The sequence below is a fragment of the Hakea prostrata genome, chromosome 4, assembly GCF_041222555.1.
Source record: "Hakea prostrata isolate BN-2017 chromosome 4, UWA_Hpros_2, whole genome shotgun sequence".
Lineage (NCBI taxonomy): Eukaryota > Viridiplantae > Streptophyta > Magnoliopsida > Proteales > Proteaceae > Hakea > Hakea prostrata.
The window spans coordinates 40,099,999-40,119,621 of NC_142603.1; the positions used below are offsets into that span (position 1 = coordinate 40,099,999).

Sequence of the window (19,623 nt, forward strand, 5' to 3'; positions counted from 1 at the left end):
AGGAGTCTGCCTACACCAGGCCATCTCATATTGCTATAAAGATGGACTTTTAATGTGGTCGGTCCTACCATGAACCACCTGGCCGGATCCTGTTGGGTTGTAATCCTGGTCGGACCGTTCAACCGTCGGTTCAAACCGGGGATATAGAATGACCATTTTAGTCATTAACAAACTCAAAATCTAATTAAACCGGGGTGCCCCCACCCCCAAAAAAAAAGGTGGTGTTTTTTTTGCCCACAAAAAGGGTTTTTTAAAAAAAAAAAAAAAAAAAAAAAAAAAAAAAAAAAAAAAAAAAAAAAAAAAAAACCCCTTTTTTTTTTTTTTTTTCTCTCTTTTTTTAACCCTTTTTTCCTTTTTTTTTTCTTTTTTTTTCTAATTGAACGATTTTTGGAGGAGAGCTTCACGACTTCTTGATCTTCAAATCCAACGGTGGGATTGTTCATTGGAGATCTCTATGTTAGTCCGATTGGTACGTCAAAACACTCATTGTTTAAGTCAGATAGGAACTCTGAGTTTGATTCAAACTCTGAGTCCAGTTTTGATCAACCTCTTCATCGGATGGTCATCCAGTGTCCGATTGAGCCTATTTTTGGAGGAGAGCTTCACGACTTCTTGATCTTCAAATCCAACGGTGGGATTGTTCATTGGAGATCTAGAAGTTAGTCCTATTTGTACGTTAAAACACTCCTTGTTTAAGTCAGATAGGAACTCTGAGTTTGATTCAAACTCTGAGTTAAATTAATCTATAAAAGGAGAGCAAACTCCAGCAAAAGAGAGGACGTTTTGAGGAGCTTGGGAATAGCGTGGAGGTCGAACCAGAAGACGTTGGTTGGCTATGGAGATCTGAAGCTTGGGAATAAGAAGTCTTTTGTTTTGCTGAACAAGAAAGAAAGTGAAAGAGAAGAAAAGAGAAGCAGCAGAAGAAAAGAAGGGAACATGGTTGTATGGCTTTTTTAAAGAGAGAAAACTGAAAAAGATTGAAAAGAGAAAAAAAAGAGTTGGAGAAAAAGAGAAACAAGTATTGTTACCATGCATCTTACACAAGTTGAGTGCCTTGATTGCAGAGTGGTGATACACTGTCTGGTAGACCCAGCCACATTGTGGTGAATTTTTGAAGACACTGATTCACCCCCCCTCTCAGTGTCAATCTGGGGATAACAATTGGTATCAAAGCCAAGTTCCCGTGAAGAGAAGTGTAACCACTTCGGGATTTGATCTAAGAGTTTGTAAGAATGGCCACAAGTGAAGGCAGCTCCAAAGACTTTGGGAAATTTTCTATTTTTGATGGTACAGGATATGTTTTTTGGAAAAGAAGAATGCAGATATACATTGGATCTCTAGGATATGATGTATGGCAGTCTGTGATTAATGGCTATGAGGAATCAGTAGCTCCGCTTATAGACAATGAGGCAAGAAAGGCTTATGCACACAATCTCAGGGCATTAAATGCTATCATGTCTGGGCTGAATGAAGAAGTCATGGCTAAAGTAATGGACTGTGATACAGCTAAAGAAGTCTGGGACAGGTTGATAAGCATCTATGAAGGGGACATCAAAGTTAAGAAAGCCAAACTGCAAATCTTCAGAGCACAATTTGAAAGTCTTAAGATGACTGAAGAAGAAGACATAGACAGCTACATGGTCAAAGTAAATGAGGTTGTAAACTCCATCAGAGGAGTTGGAGAAAAAATTGAAAATTCTGTGATATGTCAGAAAATTCTCCGATCTGTGCTTCCCAAATATGACTCCAAAGTCTCAGCCATTGAAGAAGCCAAAGACTTGGATACAATCACTCTTGATGAAGTACATTGAACACTTAAAACCTATGAGATGAGAACTGAAAAGGGAAAGTTCACAGAAAAGGAAGCAACATTCAAAGCAATGAAGAAGCTAAGGGTCAAAGAAGAAAAAGAATCTGAAGACTCTGATGATAAACTTATAGCTTACTTAGCTAGAAAGTTTAAGAAAGGAACAGGTAAACACAAGGGAAAAGCACCTTTTAAGTGCTTCAGTTGTGGTGGAATAGGAAACTTTGCCTCTAAATGTCCTAAGAGAGGAAACATAGATGAAGAGGAAGATGAAGAGGAAGAGAGAAATGAATGCTACTCCTCTGAAGAAGAATCAGATGAAACAATGACTCAACTGATGAGGTTTTATTTATGGCTATTGAAGATGATGAATCACCTCAAACTAAAGAAAAGTCTGATGATAATGAAGACACTGAAGGTGAAATTGATTATGTTGGTGAGTTGTACTCTGCCTTGCTTGATCTCAAAAAGGAAAGGAAGAAAAATAGAGAAATGAAGAATCAACTTGAAAATTCTGAGACAAAAATCAAGGAGTTGACTGTCACAATTAGTGAATCGGAGCATGTTATAAATGACTCATCATCTTGCCTCTCTCTCAAGTGTATAGAGTGTGAAGAACTTGAGAAAGAAGTTGGAAGGTTAAGATCAGAACTTGAAGGAGAACAAAAGAGGAGTTATTTAGAAGCTACCACATCATCCACTCCAGTTACATTGAACTTAAAGGACAAGACAGTTGAAAATCAAGTGACAGGGACTACTCATTTTACTTATACTTGGGAAAGAGATAAGGTACTAGATGAGATCTTGAGTGTTCAGAGTTCACCTCATATTAAAACTGGTCTTGGATACTCAAAGGGGGAATGTTCAAATGTAAATAAGACCAATGGAAATAGAAATACAACAAATCCAATGAGTCTTGATGAGGAGCACCAAAAGAATCCATATATTGAGAAGACCAAGCCAAAGATGAGTAAAGAAGGCTATACTGGAGCTTATCATAAAACATTTAATGGTCAAGACTTTTATGGGTATTGTTATGGATGCAATAACTTTGGACATAAAGTGGCAAACTGTAGAAGACAAAACAAGGTTGTGGCATTCAACAACATAAACAGATTTGCTCCATTGGATAAGGTTAAAATAGAATGCTTCAGGTGTTTCAAGTTGGGACATATTGCAAGGTACTGTTGGACTGCTCTTCCTTCACAGAAGGAGATAAACCTTCGCCAAAAGCTAGCTCAAAGACATACACAAACAATTCAAAGAAAATCGAGGGAACCTATTGATGTATCAGATAAAGCAGTTTGGGTTGAGAAAGGACAAAAAGGGAAAATGATAAATTCCTTGGTAGTTCAAACAGCTTTCAAGGCTCATAGTAGCGAGACACCTTGGATTCTTGATAGTGGGTGTTCCACACATATGACAGGTGACAAGAATAGGTTCTCAAGCCTTGATGTAGTGAAAGGTGGTTCAGTAAGATTTGGCAACAATGATGGGGCCAAGATTGAAGGTAGAGGCTCAGTTAAGCCGGATGAAGGAAAGCTAAAATCCAATAATGTTCTATATGTGAGTGGGCTCAAACACAATCTTCTTAGTGTGAGCCAAATCTGTGATGGTGGATATGAAGTTATTTTCACTAAAGAAGGTTGTGAAATCAAGAAGCCAAAAAATGGCAAAGCAGTGGCTTTAGGAACCAGAACAACCGGAAACTTATATGTTTTATCAAACACTAGTGAAGACAGGGGCATGGTGAGTCAAGAGGATGAAAGCTTGTTATGGCATAGGAGATTGGGGCATATAAATCTCAAGAATCTTGCCAAGCTCAGTAAAAGGGAAGTTGTGAGAGATCTTCCAAAGATTAAAAGGCCTTCAAATCATGTATGTGGTCCATGTCAAAAAGGTGAAGTGAGTTTGGAGTTTGTTCTCACAGAAAATCAAGTGGCTGATATCTTCACAAAACCACTGTCCAAACATAGTTTTGAGATTAAGAGTAAAGCTTGGGGTTGTGGCTCCAAGGGGGAGTAAGTGAGAAAATACATAGAACATCATTTCTCCATAGGATAGAAAGGTGCGGTGGGCACTCCTATGGAAGAGTCTATGTAGGGGGAGCTCTATGGTAGGGGGAGCACAAAGCATCCTTTGTACTTGTTGTCAAAGGGGGAGAGAAAAGAGAAAAGGAGGTTGAGTTGCCAACAATTCCAAAGGGGGAGATTGTTGTTCCATTAGCCTAAAATGAAGGTGTTGTCATTGTTGGCAACTTAAGTGGGCTTTGATATGGAAATTAGATTTGAGAGAAAGCATCCAATTCAAATAAAGAAAACTCAAGAATCCCGTTTTTGAGGGTCTCTGTCCAGCGTTGATCAACCCTTTCATCGGATGGTCATACAGTGTCCGATTGAACCGATTTTTGGAGGAGAGCTTCACGACTTCTTGATCTTCAAATCCAACGGTGGGATTGTTCATTGGAGATCTCTAAGTTAGTCCGATTGGTACGTCAAAACACTCCTTGTTTAAGTCAGATAGGAACTCTGAGTTTGATTCAAACTCTGAGTTTGATTCAAACTCTGAGTCCAGTTTTGATCAACCTCTTCATCGGATGGTCATCCAGTGTCCGATTGAGCCGATTTTTGGAGGAGAGCTTCATGACTTCTTGATCTTCAAATCCAACGGTGGGATTGTTCATCGGAGATCTAGAAGTTAGTCCGATTTGTAGGTTAAAACACTTCTTGTTTAAGTCAGATAGGAACTCTGAGTTTGATTCAAACTCTGAGTTAAATTAATCTATAAAAGGAGAGCAAACTCCAGCAAAAGAGAGGACGTTTTGAGGAGCTTGGGAATAGCGTGGAGGTTGAACCAGAAGACGTTGGTTGGCTATGGAGATCTGAAGCTTGGGAATAAGAAGTCTTTTGTTTTGCTGAACAAGAAAGAAAGTGAAAGAGAAGAAAAGAGAAGCAGCAGAAGAAAAGAAGGGAACATGGTTATATGGCTTTTTTAAAGAGAGAAAACTGAAAAAGATTGAAAAGAGAAAAAAAAGAGTTGGAGAAAAAGAGAAACAAGTATTGTTACCATGCATCTTACACAAGTTGAGTGCCTTGATTGCAGAGTGGTGATACACTGTCTGGTAAGACCCACCACATTGTGGTGAATTTTTGAAGACACTGATTCACCCCCCTCTCAGTGTCAATCTGGGAATAACAAACTGAAATATATTTAATTGGAAGTCTCAACTAAGGTTTCAAAAGCCACATGAATCATACTAAATGGAAGAGTTTTACCTTTCTAATACACCAAATGAATATATCCTCTTAAAGTCCTAACATTATGAACACGGTCACTTAGATCCTAGAGAAGTACAACACCTTAGATACATTCACCTCAACCCACACAAAGTGGCCACCATTCAGTCTATCAAATACTTAAACTAGACCATGTCATCTGCACCCACCCTATTGAGAACTTCTGCTTCCAAATTCAGCAGAGATCAATACTTACAAAAGGCTCGAGTTTTTAGATAGACCCTGTTGTAGGTGTGGGTTCTAAACAATATTTGCACCATCAGTTAACCATGACTAAATACAAATAGACAAAGAAATAAAACTAGAGGTTTAGGGTTTACAAGACAATGACAATTTGAGTAAGCTTCTGGTCCTTATGGAGGCATTGGCCTGGATTGGCATCCTTCTTCTTGCAATTGAGGAACTCCATGTTCTCCGTTCTGCATTTTGCTTCTTGATGAAGGATAGGATATTGACTCTATAGCTACACTAGCCTTCTTGTTATTTGCATGCTGTGAGAGCACCGGAGAACAGAGATCTATGCAGGATGAAAGGCGAAATTTTCAAATTGTTTTTGAAGACTTTACTCCTTTAATATCAGAGTGCAGGGTTTGGTTACACAATTTGCTTCACTGCTTTACTATGGGGTTTTTGCTTTTGCTTTTCAAACTCATCTCTCATAGTTGTACGTGGAAATGCTGCTGAGGCAATCAAAAATAATACTCACTCAATTGAAATGGTAGAATGAGAAGAAGAATGGGTGAGTTTCCAAGAATGAAGAAGATCAGAACCAAAAGCAACAGTCATTGATCAATTTTGAAAAAAGAAAGGAAACAGATACTGGCTGTGTTGGTAATACTCCAAATATATCAATTCTATTTAATTGACGGGGAAAGATTTCTCACCTGGATTCGCTTTCCCTTTTCGTGAAGTATTCGCAGCGGAAGTAAATCTGGATCCACGTTCTCGTTCCACCACCAAATCTCTACCGGGATGATTCCACAATCACAAGGAAAGGGAAGTATTTCCACAACCCAAATCCCGTGTGGAAAGAATATGGAAGAATGATCTAAGGCAAAGGAAGGAAACCTCCACTAGGTTTCTCCTTCTTGCGTTTCTTGGAGAGAGGGAGAGAGAGATGGGAAACGCCGTTTCTGGAAAAACTTACGTAATGCAATCACACTCAATTATGCGGTGGTTACTAAAATATATAACCCTATTTTGTAACCGCCCTAATAGTGAGTTTCAGAATTTTCCCTTGGGCATCTAATTTATTAATTATATTAATAATTAATAAAGTCCAACTGCTCCCAGTTGCACAAGGGCAAGTGTTAATCTCTCAATGTGTCTCAGATACACATGTATATCCCAGATATACATATTCAATCTCTCTGCTATGTATCCCAGATACATAGACCTCTTGTGTCCCAGACACACATGTATATCCCAGATATACATATTCAATCTCTCTGCTATGTATCCCAGATACATAGATCTCTTGTGTCCCAGACACACATGTATATCCCAGATATACATATATATTGATCTCTTCACTATGTATCCCGGATACATAGACCACCCGTGTCCCTGCACACTAATATCCACAAGTCATACTGGCAAAATGGGTTGTGCGACTGGTGATATACCTGCACGCGTGAGCCCCAAACTAGAAACCTTCCCAGAAGGCTAGAATGGCACATCACTCAGAGAAACATATCAAATAAGCATTAGTATAACACATTGTCCTAGGTTTATTCAAACTCAGCAGACTGAAAGTATCTCAATCCCTCTGAGAGATCACCTTCTTGTCCTTAAAATGTTCACTACTATAACACATACAGTTGGCGCCAGCAAACACTTTTAGGGTGCGATTGAATCAAACCTTTCCTTTCACCCAGCACCATCACTACACTTAGGATTGACTCCTTTCCCAGTAGTGCCCCTTTAGGTCGAATCTATCATGACCATAGGTAACACCCCAAAATAGCCACATCAACCCTTCGTTTCATGATGTCATCGAAAATCACTAAAAACACTAATGGACCATAAGGTCTAGGACTCACACAATGAGAGGAGCATGGATCCATCCTCTCATTTCCAATGATCGCTAAGCACACATAGTATGATATACGTGCTATGGTGGAGCATTCTATATACAATAGAACGTATGTCCATCTCAACACCATACAGGTCTTAGTCCAGTCACAACCCTCTTGCGCCTAACCCGAGTTTCTTTATTGTCGCCACCCTGGCGCCAGATAAAGTACTCGCACCTGGCTACTATAGGCAACATGAATAGTGGGAACATTCATGTCGATTCTCTTCACTATAGAGAAACTCATCTTGATTCCAAATCAAGGCGACATCATGATTATGAATTGACCTACACAAAGTCATTCACAATCTGTCTCATCTCTGCTCTCCTCCAAGGTGTTAGAGGCGAATGCTCGTGTGAGTGAGCCATTCTCTTGCCTATTGACATATCTTGTTTTATGCTATAAGAACACAATCACACAAAAAGTGAATAAAATAAATGCTAGAATGAACTCATATTACTTAATAATAAGAAAGTCTTAGTACAAAAATAAGTCACAATCTACGCAAGCCCAAGGATTTTACATGAGAAATAAAAAACATCCTTGGCTATAGGTTTGGTAAGAGGGTCAGCTACCATTTGACTAGTAGATATGTGCTTAAGTACAACTTTCTTCCTTGATGTAATGTCTCTAACAAAGTGATATCTCAACTGTATACGTTTGGTCTTCCCATGATACTTGGGGTCCTTGACATAGCTAAGAGCTGTCGTACTATCACTATAGACAAGGGCAACCTCTTTGGATCACAATCCTAGTATGTCGAAGGAATCTCCTTAACCAAACAGCCTCTTAAACCGCAGCTGAGCATGCCACATACTCTGCATCCATGGTCGAGAGGGATATACAAGTCTGCTTCTTGCTACACCACGAAATGGCCCCGCCATTCAGCAAGAAAGCATATCCAGAGGTTGATTTGCGCTCATCAATGTCTCCAGCCCAGTCGGCATCGCTATAGCCAACTAAGCGCAAATCCGATCCTTGGTAACACAGCATGTAGTTACTCGTTCCTCTGAGATATCTTAATATCCTCTTGACTGCTTTCCAATGCTCTATGCTTGGGTTTGATTGGTATCGACTAACCAAACTCACTGCATAACAAATATCCGGCCTAGTACACATCATAGCATACATAAGGCTACCCACTGCACTGGAATATGGAACTCTTTCTATCTTGGTTTTCTCCTCTGGAGTCTTAGGACCCATATCAAGGCTCAAATGCAAACCCTTCTCCACTGGAGTATCAATTGGTTTACAGTTGTGCATTTGGTATCTTGTCAAGACATTGTCAATATAGGTCTCTTGAGATAAACCCAGTAATCTTTTTTTGCCTATTTCTGACAATCTTGACACCAAGCACATAGCTTGCTTCACCCATGTCCTTCATATCAAATACAAAGGACAACCATTTCTTAATGGTTTCCAATAGCTCCTTGCTATTGCTAGCCATAAGTATGTCATCTACGTACAGTGTCAGAATGACATAATTACTATCATATCTCTTGGTGTAAACATAGTGGTCTTCCCAAGCATGAAAAAAACATTTTCCATCAAAGCTTGGTGGAAGTGTACATTCCACTGTCTAGATGCTTGCTTTAAGCCATATATGGACTTTTAAGCTTGCACACTTTGCACTCAAGTCCATTAGCTTCAAAGCCTTGAGGTTGATCCATATAGATTTCTTCCTTAAGTTCTCCATTGAGAAAAGTAGTTTTTACACCCATCTGATAAAGCTCCAAGTCCAACTGAGCAACAATGGCTAGTATGAGGCGGATTGAGGCAAACCTAACCATAGGGGAAAAAGTTTCCTCAAAATCAATGCCCTCTCGTTGGGTGTAGCCCTTAGCCACTAAACGAGCCTTGAATCTCTCAATAGACCCATCCGCCTTTCTCTTGATCTTGAGAACCCACTTGTTCCCAATTGCCTTTTGGCCTGGCAGTAAGTCAACCAAGTCCTAAACATGATTAACTTTCATCGACTCCAACTCTTCCTCTATTGCTTTCAACCATTCCTTTGAGCTTGACCCCACAAGAGCTTCCTGCAAGCTCTTCAGTTCATGCTCACCAACTGAAGTCATCTCACAGTCGATCTCTTCAGGAGTTACCATGTAGGCTTCATCCTCTATGTCAAAACGTTGACGAGGAACTAGCCCACGTCCACTACGGCGCAAATGCATGTCAGATTGCTCAACCTCTGAGGTAGCTATCACATCTGCACTCCCACTCCCACTAGGATCTTCTGGATGAACTCCAGATTCATTATCCAGAATCTGAACCCCTAGAGTGACAAGACCACTATATTGTATCTTAAAGAATTCCGATGATTCTTTGTTAACTCCTGAAAGAGATGGAAAATCATTCTCCAAGAATGTTGCATCCCTAGACTCAAGTTCCGTTCTCCTCTCACTCTCATCTAGTCCAATGAAGACATGGCCCTTTGAGGGTTCAGAATATCTCACAAAGATACACTTTCTTCCTCTGGGTCCAAGCTTTCCATATTGGTGAGAAGTAGAGTGAACATATGCTGCACATCCCCATGCGCACAAGTAACTCAAATCTGGCTTCCTTCCGGTCCACAACTCATATGGTGTGGAAGGAACCGATTTGGTTGGAACTCTGTTGAGGATATAGGCTGCAGTTAGCAAATCATCTCCCCAATAAGATATGGGTAGATTTGCCTGCTCCATCATGGATCTCACCATGTCTAGCAAGGTTCTATTCCTCCTCTCAACAACCCCATTTTGCTGTGGAGTCTTTGGAATAGTAAGTTGTCTAGATATCCCCTTTTCATCACACAACCCTTGAACATATCGGAGAGATACTCTCTACCTCTATCCGTTCTAAGAGTTTTAATCCTTTTATCTAACTGATTCTCAACTAAGTTCATGAATTTCTTACAACATTCTAAAGCTTCTAACTTATGAGAAATTAGATAAATGTGACCATACCGTGTATAGTCATCTATGAATGTGATGAAATAAGCATGTCCTTTTCTAGTATGCACATTCATGGGTCCACATACATTTGAATGGATAAGTTTTAAAGGAAGAGAGGCTCTCAAAACCTTTTTAAATAGTTTTCTAGTTGCTTTTCCTGCTAGGCATGATTCATAGGTTGGCAAATCAGATAGTGAACCTTGGCCTAAGAGACCTTCTCTTGCCAACCTGTTCATCCTATTTAAGCCAATATGTCCTAGTCTAGCATGCCACAAATTAGGATCAATACACACAGTATTTTGGCAAACAAAAGCATTACTAGGATTAAATGAATAATCAATTGTATCCAATACAATAAAACCATTATAAAGAAAATCTAACCATAAACTATATCACCTAGATACAAAACCAAAGAATTGTTTTCATATACAACTCTAAAACCATGTCTCATAAACCACCCTTGTTTCTGTTCCCACCTCTGTTACTTTGCCTAGACCACTGAGGTTGAGCTCTTTCCTTCTTGCGCTTGAAACCTGCACCCTTACTAGTGCTTGCTTCAGCAGCAAGTACTTCAGTGTGAGGGACACCGGCCAACATCCGATCCTCCTCTAGCTCAAGGCGCTTGGCAGCTTGATCAAACGTCTTGACTTCATTAACATGAGTCAAGAAGATCTTCATATGCTCCCAAGACTTAGGCAATGACCTGATGACTGCAGAGACTTGCTTCTTATCAATCTTTCGGCGCCCACATGCGCTCAACTCACTAATCATGTTAGACATGATGGTTATATGTTGCCTCATGGTGTGACCCTGGCGCATCTTATAACCGTCAAAGGTGAGTCCGAGCTGGCAGCCTCTTGTGGTGGAAGTCCCTCCGTACTGGAACTTCACAGCCTCCCACAAAGACTTTGTAGTCCTATGCTTCTCAAATCAAAGCATCAGGTCATCCCTCATGGAGCTTAGGATACTAATCCTAGCTACTTGGTACTTCCTCTTCTAGGCATTGTAAAGCTCAAGTTTCCTGCGATACTGTGCAGTGGTACCTTCCTCAGGTGGGGACATGGTCTAGTTTATGGTTTTCAGCATGTTCTGTTCTTCTAGGAGATACTGCACCTTTCAGTGCCAGGGGTCATAATACCTCTCATTCAGTTTATCTCCTTTTGCGAAGTTAGCAACAATGCTTTTGGTAGCAGCCATTTATTCTAGAGACATTATATACTAGGATGAGTTCAACTATTCTAGCATAAAACACAACTCAAGCAACAACAAATCACACTAGCATAGTCAACCTATGAGGTAAGCATTTAAACCAAAAGAGATGCTAACAAACATTCAATCAAATTTTCATGCAAACCCACATAGACTTATACACTAGTTTCATTCTATGCAAGAAACATGATTGATAGACCCATAAATAAAAAACAGTTTTATTAAAATAAAACATGCAGTCATGTTAATGCTATGAGGTGGTTCACATAGAACACTTCTACCTCATTAGCTCCCACTAGGCTCCATTAGGCCCTCAATGCTCAAACATCACATAGATTGTGAGCCATTGATGTCTAGTAAATAGAAACACATTCAAAACTGGACAAAAAATTAGACGAATTCTGAGACGGCTCTCTGTCTGGATTTCTGCAACCAGATGGACGACTGTCTCCCAAATGGAAAATCCGTCTGGGCCACTGTGTACTGTCCGTCTGGTCCACAGTGACAAAAAAACAACGTTTTTTCTAATTTTTTCATGAACGAAATTTTTTAAAAAAACGGTAAAAACACGTTCTTTCACAAAAATAAAAAAAGGGTAATTTTCATCTGGACCCCTTGAGGTTTGGTCCAGGTCACTTTTAGTCCAGTTTAAGCTTTCTTTTGCATATGGCTCCCCTGTGGTTTTAAGAAATGATTAAATAAGGACAAGATAACAGAAACCGTTTGTTTAATAAATTTTGTGACGAAAATACCCTTGTGTCCTTTAGATTTATTTATTTATTTTTATTTTTATTTAGTAAAATAAATACTATAAAATAATCGGATTCCTTTATTATCGTCTGAGTCGGAATGCGTTCGGACGTCGACGAGGAGGATCAGAGGAGCCACATCGAATTTTCAGTTCACAAGAGAAGGGAAACCCTAAAAGCAATAATTTTCAGTTCAGTATATACACTTCAAATCACAACCTCTCAAACCCTAAAAAACATCAAAATGGAAATTATGAGGAACAAATTTCAAACTTCAATTTCATTTTGATCTGAGATGAATGATTCTTCGTCATATACCATACTTATTCTCACCACTGGTTCTTTGAGAAAAAACTCAAAACGACCGAATCCACAATACAAGTAAAGCAAAACAAGAGCACCTGCAAAAACAAAAAAAGAAAGTCAAAAGCCAAAAAAAAATCTAATTTTTTCTATCAGACTGTAGAGGAACTTCAACTATGTATCGAATCCATCTAAAATAGAAGAAAATAAATAAAAATAAAAAGCCCCTAAAGAAGAAAAAAGACCATCAAACAAAGTCAGAAACCCTGAAAAAAATTGAAAATTAGAAATGGATGTATTCATGTATTGAATAATCCAAAGCAAAAGAACCTACCACGATCGACAATGCTTACCTCGTGATTCTACCAGAATAAAGCAAAAGATCCACTTCCAAGAAAAATAGCAATTGATCCAAGCTTGAAACACGAGAAGGTAACACTTTTGAAGAGCGGTTACCCCCTGTTGCAGAGACAGAGAGACTAGCAGTAGCAGAAGAAGAATAAATCGTCCTCATTTTCTTTTCTGTGCAGTCGCATGAGGATCACAGCTTTTTGTATATCTCTATTGATGATGATGAAGAAGCCTTCTCATTTTCTTTTCTGTGCAGTCGCATGAGGATCACAGCTTTTTGTATATCTCTATTGATGATGATGAAGAAGCCTTCTCATTTTCTTTTCTGTGCGGTCGCATGGGGATCACAGCCTTTTGTAGATCTCTATTGATGATGATGAAGCCTTCTCATTTTCTTTTATGTGCAGTCGCATGAGGATCACATCCTTTTGTAGATCTCTATTGATGATGATGAAGAAGCCTTCATGGGATGAAGCAAAAAGTATCAACAGGTCTCAGATCCACCTCATCAGCGAACGTATTCCGACTCCGACTGAAAAAATCGATGACTATTTATTATTTATCTATTTTATAGTATTTATTTTAGTAGATTAAAACTAAAATAATAGAAAAATCTAAACGACACAAGGGTATTTTCGTCACACAATTTATTAAACTAACAGTTTCTGTTAATCTTGTCCTTACTTAATCATTTATTAAAACCACAGGGGAGCCATATGCAAAAGGAAATTTAAACTGGACTAAAAGTGATCAGCACCAAACCTCAGGGGGTCCAGATGAAAATTACCCAAAAAAAAATCATCCAAAAACACAAAAAAATCCAACAATAAATTTTATACAAAATTAATTATCATGGATAATCAATTCATGCAAAAATTTACAAGGGAAATTCTCAAGGATCCTCCCATTGGGATCCGAACCCAAAACATAAGAATTTTCAAAAACCCTATCAATTCTCCCATGGGTTTCATATTAAACCCTTGATCCTCCCATTGGATCCATACAATGAAATTAAACAATGGGGAGGAACAAAGAACCGTAGGAACCTATGGCTCTAATACCGATGTTTGTAATACTCCAAATATATCAATTATATTTAATTGACGGGGAAAGATTCCTCACCTGGATTCGCTTTCCCTTTTTGTGAAGTATTCACAGCGGAAGTAAATCCGGATCCACGTTCTCGTTCCACCACCAAATCTCTACCGGGATGATTCCACAATCACAAGGAAAGGGAAGTATTTCCACAACCCAAATGCCGTGTGGAAAGAAGATGGAAGAATGATCTAAGGCAAAGGAAGGAAACCTCCACTAGGTTTCTCCTTCTTGCGTTTCTTGGAGTGAGGGAGAGAGAGATGGGAAACGCCGTTTCTGGAAAAACTTACGTAATACTCAATTATGCGGTGGTTACTAAAATATATAACCCTATTTTGTAACCACCCTAATAGTGAGTTTCTAGATTTATCCTTGGGCATCTAATTTATTAATTACATTAATATTTAATAAATTCCAATAGGCTGAAACAAAATTATAGCTACAGTTAGCAGCAAATTAACAAAAGGTTTTAGAAGCATCATACATCCAAGAAATAGATTATCAAACTCATCAGGAACAAAGAAGGTGCTTTCCCTTGCCTCCCTCTTGAAAGGGGAAAAAGAAAAGAAAGAAGCGAAACAAGTTACAAGGTATCTCACTATGTTGACATAACGAACAATTAATGATCCATTCTTCACAAGCAATCCCACTAGTCAGATACCTATAGGCCCTATACAATGGAACACTGAGACTGTTAGATGAACATCCCATTGTTTTGTTATGAAAGGAAGGATAAGTCTCCCTATAGCTGAATTGCCTTTCAAAAACAGGGGATAAAGATCTTCAGCGAAGCAGCAAGCAAAACAATAACAGCAAACTCAGCCTCATCCCAATTTAATGGATTCACTACATGGAACCAAACAAAGCAAAGTGGTGCAAACTGGGTCGAAACAAAACGGGGAGAAGTGGATGGAAGAAATGAAAACAGGAAAATGACAAAAGAAAGAAGACGGAAGAACACAGAAAAAGAAAGAAAAAAAAAAGATGAAAATAGGAGAAACAAGCTAAGCCCAGAAAGTGGAGTATCATAGTTAAATGAAGCTTCCTACAACCAAACATAACACCAAACCAAATATATCGGTAGTTTAAAATAAATATGGATAATAAGCCAATCATGTAATAATGAAAAAGTGACACAATGCATGAGGCTCCCACTACAGCAGTATTGGAACTGTATGGGACATAACCCCTGCTCCACTCCACTGGAGAGGCTGTTTCCAAGTTTTGAAGCTGCAAATAAGTTGCAAGGTTGCAATTGAACCAAGTCAAGCATCAAGAATCCAAGTGGAAAACCTTTGCTTCAAGCTTCCCAAAGAAGTTCTAGTTATAACGGATGGATCAGTCCAGCAAGTCATATGGTTTTTGCTTGCTCAGTAAAACACACTACCCCATTTAACAGTTATACAAAATATATTTCCTAGGTCAAACTTGCAAAGACTAAGTATCTTCCGTGCATTATTCAATGAGTACAAACATGAAAACTTTTGATGCACTTGACTGGAAATTGTGGGACAATCTAAATAACTGCAGGTGTATCAAATTCTCCAGTAGCTGTAATATGGACCACAAGATTTCTGCCCATCTATCTTAACCAAATGCATTGAAATTCCAGTGACAGTTTAAACAGGATGAAGAAATTAACTACATAGCTTATGTTCTTGAGGCCTTAAATCATCTTGAGTAATTACCTAGGAATCACCTTTCCTTGTGGGGCCTTCGCTGTCCTCATGTGAGACACTTGAAGACCTTAATTAGGATGATGACTTCAGAGAATGTTAGAATATAAATGAATACATTGTCCAGACAAATCAGAAAATAAATCCAAAGCTGTATTAAAATGGTTGAGAAATCATTTTCAGAGGCTTGGCAAAAATAAAATGCATCCTCAGCAAAAAAAATGGTGAAAATACTGGAGCTATGCGAGCAATTTTGATACCCTTAATCCCCCCCCCCCCCTGGCACCCCAACCCCACCCGAAAGATCCCTATAAGCATCCAAAATACGAGATAACACTTCCATCACGCATAGAAAAAGATAGGGACTCACCAAACACCCTCACCTTAAACCCCTTGATGGGAAGAAAAAATTCACAGGGGTTGCCCTGCATCTTAATGGAAAAATCTCCCCAGGACAAAGGCACCGTAAAAGGGTGAATTAGAAAATTATCTGTTAGCCAATAGCTACTCACACACAAAGAATTGGACAAGAACTACTCCTGCGCACAAGGTTTAAAGTATCCCATGATACCATACGATACTAGCCGATACGTATCCATATTTGACCCAACCGATACGATACATCTTGATATGTCTCTCCATTAAATTACACCAAAATACATTAGCCAGAGCGATACATTCCTCGATACAGGACAATACGTCTCTTAAAATCACGTGACCGATACGATACTCGATACCGATATTTTAAACCTTGCCTGCACATAGTTCAAGGTCTTGCCAGTTCTCTTTTTCTTTTCTTTCTTCTTTTTTTTTTTTTTTTTTTTTTTTTTTTTCTTCTGTCTCAGCAACACCATAACATTACATGGTTTTAGCTGAGATTTTGGGAGGAGAAGTTACCAACTCCCTCAATATAAATACATTGTCTTGATGAGATCTGACCAAGACTTTGACCTAAGTGTTGGGGAAAAGGCCCAATTGCTGATTTCTTGACCAAATCTTAAGAATCCCAAGCTTGGAGCAATGGTCTTCTAAAAACTAAGGGTTTTACATTAGTTAAGGAAATTATTATTCTATAGGTCATTTAAGCTTCTTGTGTATGTGGATCAGTCATTTAGGGCTTATTTAATTGGAACTAAGGTTATACATGCATTGGGACTTTGATTCGATGGGATTCCCTTGTAATTAACCAGATTAATGTGCCTAAAATATTGGTAGAGAGATGAAATGCGATTTGCTTCATGGTTTAGTTAGAGTCTTATGTTGAGTCTATTTTTTACAGTACTTAACTTTCCTAGTCAACTTAGGAAACGTTACTATTTTTTTTTGGTAGGAAACCTTAGTAGTTAAGGATTGGGAAAACGTATTGACTAAGTCGATTTTTATTCTACATAAGTTGTGGGAGGGAGGCCCACATTTTAAACAAATTAGATTAGTAAATATTGGCTTGAGCCTTGGTGAAGAACTAAGGGCGTGTTTGATAACGTTCTCAGAAAACGTTTTTGGCGTTCTTTTGTTCTTTGGGAACGGAAGAACGGGTTAGAGGCGTTTGATAAAACGGTTTGTTCTTCTGTTCTTTAAGAACGAATCGGACAGAAAAGTGTTCTAAAGAATGCTTTTTGCAGAACATCAAAAAGATGTTTTTACCAAAGAACAGAAACAAAAGTGATAAAATTGGTTCAAATTGAAGCTTTAAAACGAGTTTATCAAACACCAACTTTATTTTTTAACCCAAAAAAGAAAAAAAAAAAAAACACCAACTTATTCTATTATTAGTGTTTTGAAAATATTTTCAGAACAGATTTATCAAACGCCATTTTCAAGCAAAGAACGGTCTTTTAGCACAGGAACATTAAAAAACGGTTTTGCATAAGAACTGGTTTCTCAAAACAGAAACGTTACCAAACGCATACTAAGAGTCCTATGATGAGATGCATCCTCCCATTCCCCTGAGTAAATTCTTGATTCCAAACACCAGTTTCAATCAAATAGTTCAAGACTGCTAAAAGCTTTTGGCATTTCTTGCTACCACTGAATTCTCCGGAGACAACTCTACAATTGGTTAATTGTTCTAAGAAAGATTTAGGTTTTTTTTTTGGGGGAAGAAAAATCATGTTTCACCATGTTTTTTTTTTTTTTTAAAAAAAAGCATGCCCAGTGCACCTAGCTCCCCCAAATACTGGGTCTAGGGAGGATCATAACGTATGCAACCTTGCCCTACTTTTACAAAAAGACTGCTTATAGGTCCTAAATAGGATGGCATGCAACTTTCACCTGATCAGGTCATCTAGCCACCAAAATCAATGGGCAAAATTTTGCATAAAATAGCACATGAACTCGGGCTAAGATCTCATTGAGTTGCTACGATAACTCAAGTTTTGTCTGACTGAAACCAGAAAAGATACTGAGATTTTAAACATTGTTCACACATAAAAAGATGAATCACCAGAGGTTACTAGGAAAAGAAATGAAATTAAATCTCAAATTGCTCAGAATTTTAAGATTTGTGACTTGGTGTACTTGTAATACACCATGCACATCAACTGTGATAAAATGAATTGTACCAGAACACACCAATCAATCAAATGGCAATATCAACACTTATCTCTTTTCTCTTTTCTTAGTCCTCACCTTAGTGTAGAAAGGGTACAAGTTCGTCATTAAAGAACTACACGAGTTTTTGTCATTTTTTCCCAAAAAGCATCAAAGTCTTAGATATGTCAAGGCAAAGAGAACACTAGTGTCTAATTGTTAGATTCCATCCATTAGCTCTGGCACGCTAGCATTCCATTATGTTTTCTTGAGGAAACAACCACTCTTGAAAAATCTTAACAAGTGGAGCATTGGACTATGTGCATTGTTCATGTGATGGGTGGGCCTTCATGGGTCAATCAACCCATTTCCATGAAGAAAAAAGAGAGGGAAGAAAAGCATAAAAGGTAAAAAGAAAACAAAATGAAAAAACAAAACGATAAAATTTTAAAAAGCTTGAGTCCAAGTCTCTTCTTGCATTGTCGGCCAATTAATAGATTTTTTTTTTCTTTGTTCTTTTTTAAATTTTTAAAAATAACAACGAAATGCCATGTAACGATGACTGGTCATAAAGTCCTAGGAAACTAAGGATTCGTTCGATAACCCACCGAAAAAGAGTTCTTGGCGTCTCTTGCTTTAAGAAGCAGAAAAATGGGCACAAAAATTGTTTGATAAAATCGTTTAGTTTTACATGCTTTTTGTAACATAAATTAAAATTTATAAAAATATTTGCTTCTAAAAATACTTTCCACATTGTGTTTGTTTTTGAAGCAAAAGTTGGGTGCAGGTTAAATTTAATGGAAAGAATTTAGAGTAGGGTTTCATGGAATTTGATATTCTAAACATAAGAATTCTATTAAACCCTAATGATAATGTTTTTGCTTTTAAAAGTAAGTTTTGTCAAATGCCTAAAAAAGGTATTTATGCTTCTAGAAACAATTAGGAACTGTTTTTGGTGTTTTGAGAAGCAAAAATACTTTGTGGGTTATCAAATGGGTCATAAGGATGTGATTGGTAAGCTTTTTGGAGTACATTTGTCTGTGAAATTTAAAAGTAACCGTAAGCGCACGGTATCGTGTAGCTAACGGATCGATCTCAGGGAGATATGCCACTTAGAATTGAACTTCTTAATAGTAATGCGAGAGTGGAATGATTCAATTTTTGTTAACTAAATAACTAACTAAACGATCCTAATCTATATGTCTAATGCAATCGAATTGAAATGAAAAATAAAGGGTAATTTTCATCTGGACCCCCTGAGGTTTGGTCCATGTCACTTTTAGTCCAATTTAAGTCTCCTTTTGCATATTGCTCCCCTGTGGTTTTAAGAAATGTTAAATAAGGACAATCTTAACAGAAACGGTTAGTTTAATAAAATTTGTTACGAAAATACCCTTGTGTCCTTTGGATTTTTTAAAATTATTTTAGTTTTAATCTACTAAATATTAAAATAAATAATAATAAATAAATAAATGAAAAGCTTACAAAATCATTCCAACGCAAAAACAATAGAGTTTGAAAACAAAACGGAATAGTTTCTCTGCAAGTCCATAACCAAAGGAAGAAGATGAACAGCCTGCTTCAAAGCCATGACTTGAAC

The 19,623-nt window shown here is 38.0% G+C and overlaps 1 protein-coding gene across 1 annotated transcript in view; it reads left to right on the forward strand.

The window, feature by feature from the left end:
• The first annotated feature begins 1,316 nt into the window (after positions 1-1,316).
• Positions 1,317-19,623, forward strand: part of LOC149018872 (uncharacterized) — a 47,143-nt gene continuing 28,836 nt past the window's right edge. The window contains exons 1-3 of the mRNA XM_089154000.1: positions 1,317-1,556; positions 1,845-1,974; positions 3,234-3,373. Coding sequence (XP_089010126.1) covers positions 1,317-1,556; positions 1,845-1,974; positions 3,234-3,373 — 510 coding nt within the window. The remainder of the gene's footprint in view (positions 1,557-1,844; positions 1,975-3,233; positions 3,374-19,623) is intronic.